General features: G+C 38.2%; 2 protein-coding genes and 2 pseudogenes across 3 annotated transcripts; 1 reads left to right on the plus strand and 3 right to left on the minus strand.

Annotated features, from left to right (window-relative positions):
* Nucleotides 1-807: 807 nt before the first annotated feature.
* Nucleotides 808-3,676, plus strand: LOC143540220 (katanin p60 ATPase-containing subunit A1-like; annotated as a pseudogene). Its single transcript, XR_013136563.1, has 6 exons — nt 808-1,310; nt 1,379-1,576; nt 1,661-1,905; nt 2,011-2,169; nt 2,255-2,342; nt 3,346-3,676. The product of XR_013136563.1 is annotated as a katanin p60 ATPase-containing subunit A1-like (transcript).
* Nucleotides 3,677-5,965: 2,289 nt separating this feature from the next.
* LOC143540181 (uncharacterized) lies at nt 5,966-8,601 on the minus strand. The gene is made up of 3 exons (XM_077033315.1): nt 8,011-8,601; nt 6,163-6,234; nt 5,966-6,046 (listed from the first exon to the last, which is right to left on the minus strand). Exons 1-3 carry the CDS (start codon nt 8,599-8,601, stop codon nt 5,966-5,968), a joined length of 744 nt encoding a protein of 247 aa, XP_076889430.1.
* Nucleotides 8,602-10,138: 1,537 nt separating this feature from the next.
* LOC143540182 (uncharacterized) lies at nt 10,139-11,839 on the minus strand. Its single transcript, XM_077033316.1, has one exon. It carries the CDS (start codon nt 11,837-11,839, stop codon nt 10,139-10,141), a length of 1,701 nt encoding a protein of 566 aa, XP_076889431.1.
* Nucleotides 11,840-14,317: 2,478 nt separating this feature from the next.
* On the minus strand, nt 14,318-15,288 carry LOC143540183 (pyridoxal 5'-phosphate synthase-like subunit PDX1.2 pseudogene; annotated as a pseudogene).
* Nucleotides 15,289-18,015: the final 2,727 nt, after the last annotated feature.

Raw genomic sequence — 18,015 nt, forward strand, 5'->3', positions numbered from 1 at the left:
GATCTGTAGTTAGATAGGTGTAAGCAACCCATCTGTTGCTTATGGCCTGTGTAGTTATGAAATGAAGGGAATACTGAATTTAAGTACTTTCGTCGTGTTCTTCGGTGGCGCCGTAAGTTAGATTAGCAAGTAATCTACCATCTGTTTGCCTCAATTATAGTTTTGCATACAGAAATGCATGCAGTTTTTTTACTTTATTATTTGTGCACTCCAACTGTTCGACGATATGCATTCTAAGAAATTTAGACGGATGCTGGTTTTGTTCAGAACTTCAGATATTAGAGTAATTTTGATCACAATTTTAAAGAGATCTGTTGTTAGATAAGATTATTTGAAGAAAAACAAATCCTGGATCTAAATATGACGAGCTAAGTATCGCCTTATCGGATCTGTTGCTGTTGGTCACATGTAGTTTTGCAATTGAAGTGAATGCTGAGTTAACTACTTGCAGTTAGGGCTGTAAACGAACCGAACGCTCGGCCAACTGTGAACTGTTAGGCAGGAAGTTTGTTTATGTTATTAAATGAACAAGCATGAACAAGGAATTTCGTTCAACTAACTAAACGAGCGAACACGACCCTGTTCGTTCAATTGTGTTTGTTTATGATCATTAATGTCTGTTTGTTTATGTTTTTAAAATTTTTTTATTAAGTTTCTAATCTTATCATATAGACTTAAGCAAAATTATTAACTATTAAAACAAATATATACTAGTATTTATGTGATTAATTAACATGTTGTAGTTTAGGTTTCTGCAATTTTATTACTTGATATTGTTGAAATAAGTATCCAGTTTTAACCTTACTGATAATATCTGATTATGAAGGCATTTAAGCTCTCTGGATGATCCTATGGTTCGTGCAAAGTGAACAAATGTTAAGAAAAACTTATTAGAGGAGACTGAGGTTGTAAAGCAGTTAGAAGCGGAGAAGGCATCTTTGAAGGAGACAATAATGGGTAGAAGGCCTTCTTCACCTCCAATCTCTGCAAAGAAATCATCTTTTGTGTTTCAACCATTGGATGAGTACCCGACTTCTTCAGGTGCTCAGCCCATGGATGATCCTGATGTGTGGAGACCACCAAGTCGAGACACTTCAACTAGAAGATCTGTAAGAGGTGGTCCAGGAGGTACAAGAAAGGGTTCACAAGATGAAGTTTGGGCTCGTGGTTCTACTACTAGAGGCAGTGCAACAGTTCGTGGTGGGAAGGCTGGTGGGTCTAGCAGGGTTAATTCAGGAGCTAGAACGTCGACTGCTGGGAAGAAAGGTACTGGTTCAGGAAAGCCATCCACAGGGAAAGATGATGCTGTGGTAAGTTTAGCTTATTATATATGTTAAAAGGATTCTGTTTTTATTGCTTGTTTACATATGGTTATCAGAATGGTGACACTGAAGAAGGGAAGTCAAAACGCGGGCAGTATGAAGGCCCTGATGCTGACCTGGCTGCAACACTCGAAAGAGATGTCTTAGATGCCGCCCCTGGAGTGAGATTTGATGACGTGGCAGGACTGAGTGAAGCCAAACGATTACTAGAGGAAGCTGTGGTTCTTCCACTATTAATGCCTGATTATTTCCAGGTGCATGATAACAATATTATATGTATTACTTAAAACTTATTGTTAGTTTCCACTAATCTTAATCTTAATATATATGTTTTACAGGGAATCAGGAGACCGTGGAAAGGTGTTCTTATGTTTGGTCCACCTGGCACCGGAAAGACATTACTGGCTAAAGTAGTTGCTACTGAGTGTGGGACCACGTTTTTTAACGTTTCATCTGCTAGCTTGGCATCCAAATGGCGGGGAGAGAGTGAACGCATGGTTAGATGCTTGTTTGATCTCGCCAGATCATACGCACCAAGCACAATTTTCATTGATGAAATCGACTCTCTTTGTACTTCTCGTGGGTTAGAGTTCTTTTCTTACATATTACAGTGGCTCAAATAATCAAATCTATATGTTTATACACATTGGACCATTTTGTTCAACAAGGATTGGTTTCATTTGTGCAGGGCTTCAGGGGAACACGAGTCTTCTAGAAGGGTTAAATCTGAAGTTTTAGTTTAGGTAGATGGTGTAAACAACACAGGCACTAATGAAGATGGTAGTCGCAAAATTGTGATGGTTTTAGCAGCTACAAATTTCCCATGGGATATTGATGAAGCATTAAGGTTTGGAATCCTCCATCTTTTTTCACTTAATAATAATTTCTATTAATCTTTGTTTCTTGATCTTGCGTGGTTTTTTATTTTGCAGGCGACGTTTGGAAAAGCGAATCTACATTCCTCTGCCTGATTTTGAGAGTAGAAAAGAGCTAATAAATATCAATTTGAGAACTGTTGAGGTAAAGTAAAAAATATTTGCAATTCGAAATAGGGTTGATGTTATAGTGAACCAATATGCTTTTTTATTTTTCACGAACAAGTCTTTCAACCTAACTTTGGTATGTTAAAGTCCCTCAACTTCTTAAAAAAAACATGAAAAGTTCACTAAACTAGTATTCATATATTAAAAGTCCTAAACTTGTCTAAAAATGCACGCCCTGTGAAAATAATATTAAGATAGATAGTGAATCGTTAAGTCCTGAATTGGTCAGACTTTGATAAAGTGACATTCAACATCTTTGCAAAAAATTATTTATACCATCTTATTTTACCCAATTTAAGAGTTAAAAATCATCGCTTTAATTTTTCTCTGAAAGTATGTTCATTTTATATAAGTTTAGGAACATTTAATTTACAGAAGTTAGTTTAGTGATTTTTTTACAAGTTGAGGGAAATTTTTTCATGAAAAATAAGGAAGTATATTGGTTCATATGGTATTAGCTTTTTGTGGTATCCTTAATATGCATGGCTCTAACGAACCTTGACCTTAAACCTAGTTTTGATATATTAAAGTTACTCAACTTGTAAAAAATACACGAACGAACAATTCACTAAACAATTTTTTGTATATCGAAAGTTCTAAGCTTGACTAATAATGCACGTCTTGTTAAAATAGTTTTTAAGATAATGAATCATTAGCTCCTACATTGGTCAAAATTTGATAAAGTGACTTTCAACAATTTTGCAAAAACAATTATACCATCTTATTTTGACTAACTTAAGAGTTAGAAGATCATTATTTTCAAAAAAAAAAAATTTCAAAAGTATGTTCATTTATACACGCTTAGGGACGTTAATTGACCGTTTTATACCCTTTTTTGACCAATTTAAAATTCTATTACATCTTATTGACCAATTTTTTTCCATTTTATATATTTCAAAGTATATTCGTTTTTTATGGAATTAACCTTTTGAAACATTCTTAACATGCACTCGCCTATCATTGACCTTGATGTTAATTAGGTATCTACTGACGTGGACATTGATGAGGTGGCGCGTCGAACAGAGGGATATAGTGGCGATGATTTGACAAACGTGTGCCGGGATGCTTCATTAAACGGAATGAGGCGTAAAATTGCAGGGAAGACCCGTGAAGAAATTAAAAACATGTCTAAAGAAGATATTTCAAAAGATCCTATTGCCATGTGTGACTTTGAAGAAGCTATCGCAAAGGTTCAGCCTAGTGTATCTGCTGCTGATATTGAGCGCCACGAGAAGTGGTTTGCTGAATTTGGATCTGCATAACAGGGATTTGAGTCGGTGCAGGTTTGTGAACTACGTTTATTTTATTTAATTTTACCAGTTTTCATTTGTGAAGAGTCTTATGAATGTTTGTCAATTCAATTATTTGTGAATTTTTAAGAGTGTAACCTTGAACTTTTTATTTAATTTGATTCTGTCTGTAGTCGATTTCAAAAAAGACAGGATCAATTTATTTGTATTTTGTGTTTATTGACGGTTGCTGGATGATATAATGTTAATATTGTGTTAAGCCTTACACAATAGTAGCCTCGTTAGTTTGTGTTCGGTAGAGATGCTCACGGTTTAGTTTGACTTGTTTTGACAAAATTTTTGGATCAAAACGAGCTAACTATGGTTTTTGGAAATACTAAACCGACCGCGGCTAAAGTGGTGGTTTTGGCAGTTTGAGTTGGTTATTATTTTTACACACATCGTGCTATTGTGCCGTTCGATCATATCTTTGAGTTCAATATGTAGCATAACATGGTTTTACTAAAGTTTTAATTTAATAGTATCTAAATTGTGTGTAATACTTGAATAAGTTAATATTAGTTATAACATCATCTGGTCCTTAAATCCGGTTGAATTGGTCTGACTAGTGAACCAGTAAGGCGCTGGTCTAGTTACAAAAACATTGGTTAATTTGCAATTAGACTATCCACTATGGGCGCCCTTTGGAACGGCCTTGGGGCGCGGTGGGTGGGACATGGAAGCGATGACCGACGCCTTCTCTCTCTATCTCCCTCTCATACACACACATACATACATATGTGTTTTTATATATAATAGGGCACCAGGGGGCTTTAAACTATAGCGGGACGTTATAGAGAAGGGCTTCGAAGCCCCCGGTGCCCACATGGCACTATGGAGAGGATTCGATGCTTCCCACCATAACGGACAGTCTTAATAGCTACAAGACATTTAGTAGTTGTCATGGGTTTGTTTTGTGAACAACTAAACATTTATCAACTGACAGTGTCAACCATTTAGATGTGTGTTAAAACTACATTGTACTTGGAAGATCATTATAATATGCGACTATCTATTAATTATGAGTACTCCTTCTAACATTCTTTTCCAGTAATTCCTACTTACTTTTTATTTTATTAAATTAAATTAAATGAACAGAATCAATGTCAGATCTATGATAAACTACAGTTAGTGATCTGAATACCGCGGTCACCGGTAGCCTGTTATTTTAAATTCGATTCAAGTCCAGCATTTATGACAAACCCTGGTCAAGGTCGACTCTGAACTCGAATTAAGCTTGTCAGCATAACATGTAGCAAAGACTGCTACAAATTATGGTTGCAAACTATTTGAGCTTCTATCAGCTTAGACCTCAAAGTCCACACGAAAAAACTCATATAGCTTATTAATTAATCAATTTGAGCTTTTTAATCTTCCTCAAGCGAGGCTCAAGCTTGCATTATCAATCTATCAAGTTGAGCTTGACCACAAGCTAAGGTAGTCAATCCAAGCTTAAGCCTTGTCAAGGACTGCTTCGTGTCGTTTGAAACACGCCACCAAGGTATCCGGTGTCATGCCCATGTAACTTCTAGGTGTCTTTCTGCATGTCCTGTAGCTGCTGGAGCTACCTCTTCAAATCCTATGTTAGCTTTTTGTGGTAAATGATGAGTGTGTTGGATCCCAAACAATTGCACGCTAGAGGCGCAAACAAATCTTACCTTACAAAAGAATGCATAGAAGACCAACAGCTTGAGAGAGGTGGAACTCAATTTGGGCTTGAACATACTTTCCAAGAACATCAATGCATACGATTAGAATGCCCCAGTCAACATCATAGAAAAAACCGGCCCTTTCTCAAATCGATGGTGTGTTAAGACAGAATTAGAAAGATCACAGGGGTACTATATTTCCACCCCCAACCCCACCACGGATAATCCTTAGGATTGTCAATACAAACCAGTTTGAAAAAAAAGTCGGATTCTTCCACGATGAGAACAGAAGCATCCTAAGTATACATACTAATAGTCTTAAAAAAACTTGTTCAAACCCTAATTGAGCCCCATCTCTCTCAAAACTCAATACTCTCTCAAATTGTTGGTTTTCTACTCATTGGTCATGTCAAAACTTGCTTCGAGTCGTTTCAAACCACAAACAAGGCCACTTATCCAGTCAGAATAGTAGACATGTTTTCCATTAAAAACATGCATTCGATAAATGGCAAATCTAAACATTACCTAAAGGCTTCATATGAAAGATCGTTAAGACGCATCTACCACGTAAACTAGCATCATCAATGACAACACAAACTCCACAATGGATGTATGATGTCATATTTACACACGCTACATATGAAACAGCCCCAATAAAATAATCACGCAACAAGACCATACATGTGAGACGGATTTAAGAAACATTTACCCATAACCTTAGCAGCATATAACATAACCAGATTCTTTCTCAGACGGTAAATAAAAGTTCACTGCAACATAGAAGCTCAGAGTTATGATCAAAGATAAAAACATGAATTTGATATATAATAAAAGAGCGAAAAAAAGGGTCGTATTTTACCACAGGACTACAATCTTGTCGTTCAATTGTTTGATTGTGTGTGTTCATTACAACCTCGCATGATATCTTGGCCTGTTCATCAACAAATGGTTATCAGAAACAACTATCTTGCCAGATTAAAATTTAAGATGTACAAATCAAAGATAGTCAAATCCTCACATGGATCAAACATCAAAAGTGTTAATTTATGAATCATACAACACTCAACCAATATGATACTGTTCTAAAATATTAATCAAATAGGAAATAATCACGCATTCAGAACTTAGGGATGTGCAAAGTCATTTCAGTTATGTGAGCTTGGCCATAACCATACCATAACGGAATGGTCGGTTAACCGCAGGTCGGTTTCAGTTTAGTAAATCGTCCAATTTATTTTTTGCCTTTGTTCCAGCCAAAAAAGATTCGGCTACGGTGTTCCAAGCTCAATTATGAAATTTCGAGGCGAACATATATCAGTTCCAAGCTTGGTTATGGTGTTTCAAGCAAAAATGTTCCAAGCTTGCTATAGACAGTTACAACATAAATTTAAATGTTAAGCAAAATTTGGAAAAACACATACAAGGTTTCTTTAGGTTTCAGTTAAAGTCGGTTATCGAATGCACATTAACTGTAACCGTTACAGAATGAATAGTTAATCAAATTCACTTAACCATAGCCATCACTTTCATTCCGTTATGGACTTATGGTGTGAGGTGTAAACGAGCTAAGCCAAGTCAGAGCTCGGCTCGTGTTGACTTACAAGAGCTCGAGCTCTGCTTGCTTCGAGCTCAAATTCCAAAGCTCGAGCCCAGCTCATGAGTCGTTTTCCAAGCTCGGGCTCGGCTCTGCTCGTCAATTATCTAATAATTAATATGCATACAGCTTTCAATTATTTCAAAAATATCATTCGAGAAAAACCTTAAACGAGCCTAAGCTTGGCGCCAGCTCAGCTATGCAGTGTGAAACTAACACTTAAATACACACACAAGGCTCGGCTTGTTTCGAGCTCTTTTTCCAAAGCTCTAGCTCAGCTCATGAGTCGTTTTCCAAGCTCGGGCTTGGCTCGTCAATTATCTAATAATTAATATACATACAGCTTTCAATTATTTCAAAAATATCATTTGAGAAAAACCTTAAACGAGCCTAAGCTTGGTGCCAGCTCAGCTCAGCTCAGCTATGCAGTCTGAAATTAATACACTTAAACACACACAAGTCTCGGACTCGATAACTAAACAAGCTTTATTTAAGTCTCAAACTCAACAAATCTCAGCTCGTTACGAGCTTCTCATCAATCCAATCTCATCTTAATTTCAGTTAAATTAAGACAATCCGAGCCATACCCGAGATCGACTAGGCTTGAGCTCAACTCGTGTTGACTTACAAGAGCTCAAGCTCGGCTTGTTTCGAGCACATTTTCCAAATCTCTAGCTCAACTCATGAGTCGTTTTCAGGCTAGACTCGTCAATTATCTAATAATTAATATACATACAGCTTTCAATTATTTCAAAAATATCATTTGAGAAAAACCTTAAACGAGCCTAAGCTTGGCACCAGCTCAGCTCGGCTATGCAGCGTGAAACTAATACACTTAAATACACACACAAGGCTCAGCTTATTTCGTGCTCTTTTTCCAAAGCTCGAGCTCAGCTCATGAGTTGTTTTTCAAGCTTGGGCTCAGCGTCAATTACCTAATAGTTAATTTACATGCTTTTAATTATTTTATATCATTCGAGAAAAACCTAAACGAGCTAACTCGTTTCCAGCAGTGCGAAACTAATACACTAATACACTATAAAATGCACACACAAGGCTCGAAATCGATAACTAAACAAGCTACATCCAGCTCAACCTCTAATACACACACACCTTTATAGGAACCTGAAAGAAAACAACACCGAGACCACCACGAATCTCCGAACTCGCCGTAACCGGAATCAAACCTCTCAACAAATCCACAACCAAAAACACCGCCTCTGACACCACTTCCGCTCCATCAAGCACCAGCGTGGCATCAACATACGACACACCAAACGCCTTGACTGATCCTTTATCCGCCATCACAAACCCTAGGTGCTCGCCTCTATACTCCACCGACACATTAAGCGAGTCGTAATTGAGCGAGTACACGTCCGGATTCCGAACCTTAATTCTCACACCTAACACAATATCAACGGAAATCGGATTCGTATTCACTTTTAGGTTATCGAGACGGAGACTGACGACTTGGAGGTATGGATCGGATGGCCAGAGGAAGTAGACGGAGGCGGTGATGAGGAGGATGGCGATGAGAGAGTAGAGGTAGCTGCGGCATAAGCGACGGAGTCTACGGTGGTTGGTGGAGTGGTAGAAGGGTAAAACGACGTAGTATTGAGGTGGTTGTGGCGGTGGTTGAGTGGAAGGAAGAGGTGTGTATGGATAGGTGGATGTGGCTGGTGGTTCGGGTTTTCCGGACGTCATGTTTCGGATTTCGGTTGACTGGTTTTGTTTACTCTGATTTATAGCTCCTTATTATTGGTCCGAACTGAACCTTGTTTGTTTTTTAAGACAAAAACTGTCTGCAGTCTGATTTCATTTGATTTTATGTCTGCAACTGAATATGTGGTTTGAAGGTCTGCAATCTGAAAATATAATACTGATTGTTTTATAAACTGGGTATCGTCTGCATAAACTGAAAATTAGTTACCTATCATACATATCAAAGTAGATAGAAGTCATTTAACGTATGTAGACTAGTAAAATAGTTGGTGGTGGGCGGTGGACGGTGGTGGTGGCGGACGGTGGATGGTGGTGGTGGGTGGTGGACGGTGTTGGTGGCGGATGGTAGGTGGTGTAATAATTATAATATAATATAATATTATTGTTGTTGTTGTTGATTGCATTCTCTGAATGAATGAAAAAGAAAACACGTATTTCTAAAAGAATGAAAATCTTATGTTTGGAAAGAATTTCATTTATTGTAGAATGTTTCATTCTATTAAAAAAATGGTTAATGATACATTCAACCAATGAACTATGACTTAATTATTCCATTGCTACGATTCATCCAGTCGAAGTAACTACTAACTTCGAATTCAAGTAATAACATTATTGAATTAACAACATTATTGAATCATCAAAATGACTTTGATATCTCTTTTTTAGTTTCTGTCGATAAATTATTTGTGAATCCATACAACTTTAGTTTTTCCGTTTTTTTTTGTCCCGAATCGCTCTTTGAATTCTTTGATTTTTTGATTGACTTAATCCGTTTATTCATCATGACAACCAAACATAGTTTTTTTTTCAGTTCTTTGAAATGTCTCATTTCATCTCCCCTTTCTTCCTTTATATCAAAAGCTATCTAAGACTAGTAGAGTTATAATTTGCTTTATCACATTAGTTCAACGTCAATGATATACGTAACTGTAGTTTGTAAGGTTGGATGTTATTGGTTAATTAGAAGACGTTATTGTTGCCACATATGCATGCGAAAGCCCCACACACCACCACCCCCCCCCCCCCCAAACGGGGGACTCATTTTATTTTTTATTATAATAATAATAACAACAATAATAATAATTATTATTATTATTATTATTATTAATTTAATCTCTAATTAGTTCACCACACGTTAGTCAGATGGTTGCTTAGTTAATAGTTTCGTTAGTCAGATGGTTGCTTAGTTAATAGTTTCATGTCTATGTGGCGTTTTAACAAAGGACTCCTAGTTAGTCCACATATGGTCTATCTAAATAGGAGTTTTTTTTTTTCCTCAGTTAGGGGGTGTTTGAGATTTTCCTTGTTTTGCATCCTTATAACTTTGTACCTTTTAACTTATTCTCTCACAGTATAAACACTCTCACAGTATAAACATTCCCGAATAACTTAACTTTTCAAAATGGGACATGGGTTATTAGAGAATATTATACAAAATCAACTCAAGCACCCACCCATAAGCTAATCAACATACATACTAGATGCATAAACCTTCAAAAACAAACAAATACTAAAACACTCAACCAACACTATTCCTAATAAATGTAAACTGTCTACCATTTTTCTTTAAACTCTCAGCAACCTCAAACTTACCTTCCAAACTCATCTTTTGAGCCAATTCCTCAAGAACATTAGCCTTACCAACCCTACAAAAATCAGCAGAAAACTTGCTATAATCAAGATGAGGCGGCTTCATACCTTTCTCAATCATCTCTTCAAGATACTTACACGCCTCAATCGATCTACCATGTCTAACAAGCCCTCCAATAAACACCGTATACGAATTATCATCCGGACAAACCCCTTTTTGACTCATCTCCTCCCAAACCGCGACACCCATGTCATATTTATCGTTTCTCAAAAAAAACTTTAACATCATGTTATAAGTATGAATCGTTGGCTCGATGCCGTTTTCTATCATCTTTTTGTATATTCTCACTGCATCATCAGGCATTTGTCGATTGGTCATTAACTTAATTAGAGCATTAAACATCCTTCCATCGGGCGGGCATCCGTGCTCTTTCATTTCCTTTAAGAATGCATAAACTTTGTCCATTTGCTTTCGGTTTCCAAACCCTGTAATTAAACATGTGTAAACGGTAGCATCCGGCTTGCACCCACAATCAAGCATCTGCTCATAATACTCAACAGCATCTTTCATCTGATTTTGCTTGCATAAATCCCTAATCATAATCGTGTAACTTCTTTCATTAGGAGACGGCCCCTTCGCCTTCATAACTTCAAACAACTTAACCGCATCAGACCGCTTATGAACCTTCAACAACCCTTCAAGCATAATATTGTAAACCACAACATCAGGGCTGAAACCCTTATCTATCATCTCATTCCACACCTTCCCAGCTTCCAACAAGTTCCCAACTTTACACCAACCGTTCAACAAAACCGTGTACGTTTGTATATCAGGCGTAAACCGACCTTTCAACCTGTCAAACAATATCTGCGCTTCTTTCCCAAGCTTCACCCTACCAAGATTATCAAGCAAACAGTTAACAGTTTCAACACCGACTTTAAACTCATATTTCTTCATCAGCTCAAATACCCCAACCGCTTTTCGCCTCTGCTGTCCCGCTGCAAACGATTTAATACAAATCTGAAACGTTTCAATCGTAAGCAGCCGTTTTCCACCCATCTCATCAAGTAAAGCTACCATGGTCTCAAACTGTTTACTCTTTCCGAGTACTTCCATCATCGCGTTATACGTCCTGGAGTCATGATCAAACCCGGGTTGTCGCCCCGCCCACGAAAAGAACCGGAAAGCGGGCCGTCTAGCGTGTTTATACCTTTGTAATACCTCAAGAACCAAATCAGGAGTCAAGTTAAGTTTAGAGTCGTCCAGCACGGCTTCCATGTTTCGGTCCAACGCAAACAGTTCATCGATCACATTACAAACCCTTTCAACTTCCGATTCAAATCTGCAAAAAGCCCTAATTTGAATAGACCTAGGGTTAGGGTTTGGATAGACTACTAGCACTTGTTGTAGAGATGAGATCCGATTGGCGTATGGCAAAGCAAATGGAACTTGATGGTGAGGACGATTGATACTACAATAATTAGAAGTGTGAAACAGACGAGACAAGGGCACAGGGCTACTGTTAGACCAGATGAAAAGGGGTCCTCGAGGCGGCCTGCAGATTCGACGGCCATTGGTCAGGCGAAACTGAGACCAAATCGAAGAACGGTTCGTGAGTCTAGTAGCCATTGACCTCCATGAAAAACTATCGTTCGATCTGCAAGCAGCTTTCACTGGTTAATCTCAATTGTTAGTGAACTTATGATATCAAACATGACCTGGTTTCATGCATTGGGTTAAATTGCGGGAGTGTTCAAAGTCGGATATCCAAACATTTCGGATGGTGGATTTCACATCCGAATCCGTTTCCTAAATTTTGGATATCCGAACCTTCAAAGTCGGATATCAGAAATTTGGGATATTCGTTCGGATAATGACACGGATATCCGAAAATTTAAAAAAAAAAAAGTTAATAATAATAATAATAATAATAATAATAATAAAGAGTAAAGTTACATCTGTCAACAGTCCAATCCAAGTAATCTAACAATCTGGAAACAAACAGTTTCTTTTGAAACAAATAATCTACAATTAACAAATGTTTGAAACAAATTTGTAATTAACAATATAAATATAATAAACTAACAACTCAAATACCTAATCGATTTGACAGAATGGAGAGGCCGAGACAAGGATGGAGGTTGGCCGCTGGAGTATGGAGTCGGAATTGGAGACGACGACGGCCAGCGTGAGACGACGGTGGACGGCGGGAGAGCTCAAGGAGACAAGCAGCTCGTTTTTCGTGAATTTGGTTTTCATCTACTTGCCTTAACTGATATGTTTGTTATATACAACTTCATTCAAAAATATTCAATTTAATATTTAGGATGGTTCGGAAGAGGTGGCAAATGGATTGGTTGGGTCGAATTGAGTCAGGTGAGAATGGGTCAACTAAAAAATGGTTGTTTTGGTTTATGTCAAAATAGGTTAGGGTTGAAACGAGTCAGAACGGGCTTTGGGTTTTTTTTTTACGAGAATAGCAGCGGAAACATTTTAGTATTTTTAGATTTTTTTTTAATTTATATTTTGAGTTTTTTTTTCTAAAGGGTTTTCTGTTAAAATAAAAAAACTCTTTAAAAAAATATTCAAAAATAATAGTAAAAAAATCATAACTTAAAATATAAATTAAAAACAAAAAAAATAAAACAAACATTTCCTCCACTGTCCTTGTTTCATAAAAAAAATAAAAAGGAACGCCGAGAAATCGAATCGAAACCGAAAGATCGACGGAAACGAAACAAAAAACCAAAACCGAACCAAATCAATCAAAATCAAAAAAATCGATCAAAATATAACTGAAAAAAACTGAAACAGAACAAAAATGAAACTGAAAAAATGGGAATAAACGAAACAAAAAACCAAAAATGAGTCCAGAATCAACCAGAAAGAAACCAACCCTTCCTGTGTGGAAACTCGTGTTGGCTTGAAACCCTAACCGAACCCATTCCAATCTCAAATTCGTTTCATGCTGAAACCTGTCTCGTGCGAAAACCCGTTCCAATCCAAAACCTGCCACATTTCCTTAGGACACTAGCTAACATTGACCCATTTTGACCCGTAAATAATTGATGAAATTTCAAATGATTCATTTAGTTAAAATCACTGACCCAAATCAACCTATTTAAATTTTATAACAACCCAAATTAACCCATTTAAAATGGTTTGGGTCAGGATCGACACCCCTAGTTTTCATGTCTTAACGTGGCCTGTCAGGCTATCAGCCATACCAAAGATGTTTGAATTTACTGCTTAATTTGTAGATCGGTTTCAATTATTCAACAATTAGCTTTTAGAGACAGTTGCATATATCCTATCTAAACTACAAAGTTGCATATTTACCCAAAGCTTTCTTACAAATTACAAAGTTCCAAAGTCACCTGTTGTTTTTAATGGTCAGGAGGTGTAGTAAAATTGTAGCTTTGAGCCTATGAGATGTTTGGATGTGTGTTTCTACATAAATATCTTAATCTTAATTCTTGATTCTTCGTCATTATACTCAGTATATCCCATCAACAGCAAAGTTATGGTATGGTCTGAGGAGGATAAGATGTAGACAACCTTACCTCTACCCCATAGAAATATAGAGGCTGTTTCCGGTGAGACCCACATCAAGCCTTGGGCATAAGACACATAACACTCAATTATCAGGACACCGGCCGATTGGTTCATGTACCCTTGTCTTTCGGCTATCAACGTCACCACATGATGCCTGATTAACCTTCCCGCCACTTTTAACGTTATTTTCACAAAATTAGTAAAATAACGTCAAAATTAGTGCAATTTCAATTTTGCCCACCCGAGTATTCACAAATACACATATAAACATTATAGGCGTGCACCATAAGCAGGACGCATTGTCAATCAAAAACATTTATCATATTCTTGTGCAGTTGCACCACATCCAAACTCCATTTTAAACCAAAAAGAACACACAATTGCTTGCGTAGTTAACATTCAAGAAACAAAACATCAAATCAAATATTATTCAAATTTCCATTTCATCAATTGTTACAACTCATATGTTATTTCCCACCTTTAAACCAAACCTATATCATCATCAGTTTCATACAACACAAACACATCTTAATCAATACATAATAACCCAAATCATATAAAGTTGTCATTCTCATTCTCATCAAGATTAACCCGCGCCATCGCATCAACCACCTCCGAACCACTCGCACCCACATCAGTCAACCCCGAGCTAACCTTCGCCAAAATACGAGCATCATTATAATTCCTAACCGCCTGCACAATCGCCCTAACGCTCTTATACGGATCAACGCAATTATACACCTCCGACCCCACAAACACCCCATCACACCCCAACTGCATCATCAACGCCGCATCTGCAGGCGTCACAATCCCACCCGAAGCAAAATGCACAACCGGAAGCCGCCCCATTTGCTTCGTCTGCGCCAAAATATCGTACGGCGCACCCAACGCCTTCGCAAACGAAAACACCTCATCCTCATCCATATTTGTCAAAACCCTAATTCTCCCCATCACTTCCCTAACCGATTTAACCGTTTCCACAATGTCGCCTGATCCGGACCGATCCCCTTGCGTCCGGATCATCGCCGCACCCTCCCGCACCCGCCTTAACCCCTCGCCCAACCCCCGACACGCGCACACAAACGGAACTTGAAAATTATGCTTATTAATGTAATTCTCTTCATCCGCAACCGCCGTAAGCTCATTCTCATCGATATAATCGACTCCCACCGCTTCGAGAACCTGCGCTTCGACGAAATGCCCAACCCGAGCCTTCGCCATCACCGGAATCCCAACCGCACGCTGAATTCGCTTAATAACCGCCGGATCCACCATCCGTTGGATTCCGGATCCGGATCCGGGTTCTGATACCATGACACAACAAGCTCCAGCTGACTCGGCTATCTTGGCTTGGTCAACGTCGTTGACCTGCACAATTGCTCCGCCACGGAGCATTTGAGCTAAGCCGATTTTGACTGAGAAGTTGTTTTTGGTGTTCGTGTTGTTTGGGTCGGATATGGCGTTGTTGTTATAGAGAGTGACTGCGGATTCGTCGGCCATATTATTATTATTATTATTATTATTATTATGTAATGGAGTGTCTGTAAGGTGTTTGATGAAATGTCTGACTGAAGTGGATGTGTTTGGATTTGGAAGGTTTATAAATAGGAAAGTGATTCCGGTGGAGAGATCGAGAAGGTTCGGTAAGGTTCGTCGGTGGGTTATTGGTGGTGTTGCACGGGAAGTGTAATTGACTGGTTCTGCCAGAAATAGCCCATAATAGAAGGCTCCTTAGCGCGTTTCGTTTCACATAATTCGTGAGAATTCAAAGGAGTTTGAATTAGAATCCCATGACATGGCGTGCTCATTTCGTTAGAATTGGAATGTTAATTTCATTTTGATGTGTTCGGTTGTCAAATAATTGTAATTGGAATTGGAATTTAATTCCTTTAAATAAAGGGATTTCGAATCCTTCCAAAATGTGGAGGGATTCAATTAATTCATATGAATCTTTGATATGTCGACGTTTCGGGTGTGTTCGTGTTCGGTTCAATGCCCCGGGTCAGTTCGCGTTCGGTGGTCAGTTCGGTTCAACTCGTTCTCGATATATATTTTTTTAACGGGTACAACGGATAAAACATTTTTAGCCTTTTTTTTACTTTTATTGTTTTTTATTTATATTTTAAGTTATGAATTTATTATTATTTTTTTGAATATTTTTTTGAGGGTTTTTTATCTTAATAGAAAACCCCTAACAAGTTTGAAAAAAATAATTAAAAAATCAACGCAAAATATAAATAAAAAACTAAAATGTTTCCGCCATTATCCTTGTTAAAAAGAAAAAAGAAAAAAAAAACGGTTCCGAACCAAACCAAAACAGCCCTTTTTTTAATTGACACGCCATGACCCAAACTCATTCCGACCAAACCTGTTTCGACCCATGACCTATTCGACCCAACCCAACCCATTTTGGTTGGAAATCCGGTGATATTTGTGATGGTAGATTACAATTCACTTGTCAAACAAACACATCAAGAATGAAATTGGATTTCAATTCATTCCAATTCTTATTGGAATGTTCAGATTTCAAATCCAATTCTTTCAATTTCAAATCCTATGCAAATTTCAATTACATTTCATTATGTGAAACGAATGTGTCCTAAGTTTCTCTTTTACTATTCCATCACCAGCTCATTGACCCGTTTAAAGTTAAACGGCTTGTGTTTATACATACTCTAAAAGTTTAATTTCTTTTTTTTTACAAAGGTTTTCCAGTCTCATTGTAACGGGATTTCAATTGTCCTTTGTTATTTGACGCTTCAAGTTCTATTAAAAAACACACGATAGACGGAAACCCTACCAACTGTGTAAACACCCCCCCCCCCCACTCAACACACACACACAGGCTTTCGCTTCTCCTAGGAGAGTTCGCCATTTACGTTTGTCAATAGTTTCAGGTTATATCCTTAATGTTTAAAAATCCTAATTGACATCCTTTACATTTTCTTTGTCTTGTTTTTCATCATTTACCACTAACTCTGTTAGTATTCTAGGTTAGCGCGTAACATGTGCAAAGCAATATTGTATTTATTTAGGAGTGTTTTCTTACTAGTAATATGTTCAGCCCATTGATTTTTCCAACTTGATACAGGGTGCTGATTATAGTTAAGGTTTATTGTCACTAGTCTATTGTTTTGCAAAGTTTCAATAGGTTGTTTCAAAATTCTTACAAGATAATGTTGGCCCCGACCCCCAAGATGAATTTTGAAAAGACATCATTACTAAAAGCCATAATACGATGTTTTTATTATCTGTTGTAACTCCTTTTTAAAGAGTAGCATCTTGAAAATGTTACATTTGAAAAAAAAAAATTAAGTATATGAAGAAACACTAAGTGACCCGACACAGATTATCGGTAATCTGAGGGTTAGGTAATGTTTCCCACGGGGATGAGGTCCAGCAGAGAAGGTTGTTCTTCAGGGGACCTGCAAAACAAACACCGTAAGCTCGTCACTGAGAAGGGGGGGGTTCCTCCTTGTGACCACCCTCCGGCGTGAGAATCAGACTAGATTGCTCTGAATATAAGTGTATATTAAGAGATTGCTAGATAACTGGATAGCAGATAATGTAATGTACTTACCATTCCAAGAAGTTGGAGTATTTATAGCCGAAGGTAGGTTTCCAAGAGGGTACAGCCGGCTAAATAGTATTCCTGTTCTACCAACAGTGGACTATGCACAAGCCATGCTGGTTGGTGGATAGGTTACGGCCAACAGTAACCAAGTCGGCTGTACTATTCCACCAACTGTAGGCCATGCACGTCCCACCAACTGTGGACCATACGCAGGCCATGCTGGTTGGTGGATAGGTTACGGCCAACAGTAACCAAGTCGGCTGTACTATTCCACCAACTGTAGGCTGCGCACGTCCCACAGTAAGGGTTGGTGAGTAGGTAGCGGCTGATAATGACAAACAGTACTAGAGGGTGCTCCTCCTCGTACTGCTGTCGGTGAGCTGTCACCCTGTGATTGGCTCATGGGCTGTTCTGGTCAGATAGTTTGTCCTATCCAAACCTTGGTAGGTATAGTACAAAAGATCTTTCAGAAGCATACAGACTGGCTCATTTAGGCGGGATTGCTCCCGCCTTGCTCAGTCCTTCATGTGACCTGAAGTAGTTAATGCCTTGTGCGTGTAGCCTTGCTGTTAGTACGGGTAGCCTTCCCTGACGGCTTGTATCCGCAGCTGCGGGAACAGGCGGTATACTTCACCATTGGGAGGCTTTTCCTGCGGGTACAGCTGGCGTGCTGCGC

Source organism: Bidens hawaiensis, unplaced genomic scaffold, assembly GCF_021521415.1.
Source record: "Bidens hawaiensis isolate Kalapana, Puna unplaced genomic scaffold, B.hawaiensis_p1.1 tig00012182_1, whole genome shotgun sequence".
Lineage (NCBI taxonomy): Eukaryota > Viridiplantae > Streptophyta > Magnoliopsida > Asterales > Asteraceae > Bidens > Bidens hawaiensis.